The sequence below is a fragment of the Cyprinodon variegatus genome, unplaced genomic scaffold (assembly GCF_000732505.1).
Source record: "Cyprinodon variegatus isolate N-32 unplaced genomic scaffold, C_variegatus-1.0 Scaffold41, whole genome shotgun sequence".
Taxonomy (NCBI): domain Eukaryota; kingdom Metazoa; phylum Chordata; class Actinopteri; order Cyprinodontiformes; family Cyprinodontidae; genus Cyprinodon; species Cyprinodon variegatus.
In genome coordinates, this window is record NW_015150494.1 from 1,140,097 (window position 1) to 1,141,634 (window position 1,538).

A 1,538-nucleotide genomic window follows, 5' to 3' on the forward strand; every position below is an offset into this window, starting at 1 on the left:
GAGGGAAGTCTGGGCCTCCCTTCTTAGGCTGCTGCCCCCGCGACCCGACCCCAGATAAGCGGAGGAAGATGGAAGTGTGAATTTTTTTCTGTAGCTGTTTCTCTCTCACTCTCTCTCTTTGTTGCCCTAAGATCTGATATTGTTAAAAACTGATGCTATATCATCCTAGGTGTTCAGATTACCTTTGGAGGAAAGAAGCTGCTGCTCTATAACCCTGATGTGTTTGCGTTTTGTTCACCTCTGCTCACTCTTTTCTCCAGAACTCCCTGTTGAAGCTGCAGAACTACCAGCAGTGCCTGGAATGCAGCGAGCTGGCTTTGAATGAAGCTCTGCAGCAGCTCAACTCGGCCCCTGGAGGATCCGCTCCTACCAAGGAAGAGTGGGTCAGCACCATAAGAAAGCTGCTGGATGGCATCGAAATCTGCTTCAGCAAGGAGCCGGACCTTCTGAGCAAAATCCCTCACTTCTCAAGCATGGCTCGACTAGCCAACAACCTCATCCAGGTTTGAAACAGAGAAGGCAGCACATTAACACCTGATTCATAAACAAGCGGCTTCACTCTGACCTGTTTTACCCTGCAGCTGATTGATCTCAGCATGAGTACTTCAGACGATCCAAAGGAGCCATACTTCTTCTCAGTCGTGCCGTGGATTATTTTATACCGGATTATCAAACACGAGGAGGCAGCTTTCGACTGCATGCTTCGGCAGCACATGTCTTTAGATGACGACGAAGGTTTTCATGAGAGATTTCTTTCTCCATCATTGATGCATTTCTTTATCTTCTTCTTTTTATTAATGTTATCTGATTTCCAGATGAACCAGAGGCGCCGATGCTTCCCTCCTCTCTGATGCTTCTGAGTACAGCTCATGAGTATCTGGGGCGTCGATCCTTATGCTGCAGCTCTGATGGGGCCCTTCTTAAGTTCTTTGTAAGACCCCTCACAGTCCTCACTCTGTTTTAAACGGCTTTGATTCAAAGTTTCACATTTCATCATAATAACCTTACCTGTACTTCTCGAGGATTTTATTTGATGGTAAAGAAACAAAGGTGTTTGTTTTTTTTTTTCTAAAGAAAAAAGATAAAATTTTATTTAATTACGTGAATTTTCAGATCTTGGCACTATTATTTTGTTTCTTTGTGGATTCTTTTCAGGCTCATGCAGCCAGGCTGAACGTGATTCTTAAGCCTAACTAGAGTTTACTAATTGGATCTGAGGCTGAACTTTGAACCATTATACAACGATCTTTGAGCTAAAGCTTTTCTTTTTTTTTTTCTTTTTTTTCTTTGTGTTGGAACGCAAGAACCCCTTTCAGAAATACTGCTCAATAAAAAAAAAAAAAAAGGTAATCTAACCAGTTACTTATACTGGTAGCAGTGCTAAATTTGTAGGATTTTAATGTAAAAACTTTCTAGAACATTATCCATAAAAGAAACTTTTCATTAAATTAAATTCCTCGGCTACGACGGAATATTAGGGCCAAGCTAGAGATTTTTTTTTCTTCTATTTCAAGAATAAAGTTGTAACATTACGAGAA

The 1,538-nt window shown here is 41.3% G+C and overlaps 1 protein-coding gene across 5 annotated transcripts in view; it reads left to right on the plus strand.

Annotated features, from left to right (window-relative positions):
* The window catches only part of cabin1 (calcineurin binding protein 1), a 76,839-nt gene that overhangs the window by 15,502 nt on the left and 59,799 nt on the right, over nucleotides 1–1,538 (plus strand). For all 5 annotated transcript variants that reach the window (XR_001481112.1, XM_015370065.1, XM_015370066.1 and 2 more), the window contains exons 17-19: nucleotides 261–503; nucleotides 582–735; nucleotides 816–931. Coding sequence is in view for 4 of the 5 variants with exons in the window: in XM_015370065.1 (XP_015225551.1) it covers nucleotides 261–503; nucleotides 582–735; nucleotides 816–931 (513 nt within the window). In the remaining variant the exon portion in view is untranslated. The remainder of the gene's footprint in view (nucleotides 1–260; nucleotides 504–581; nucleotides 736–815; nucleotides 932–1,538) is intronic.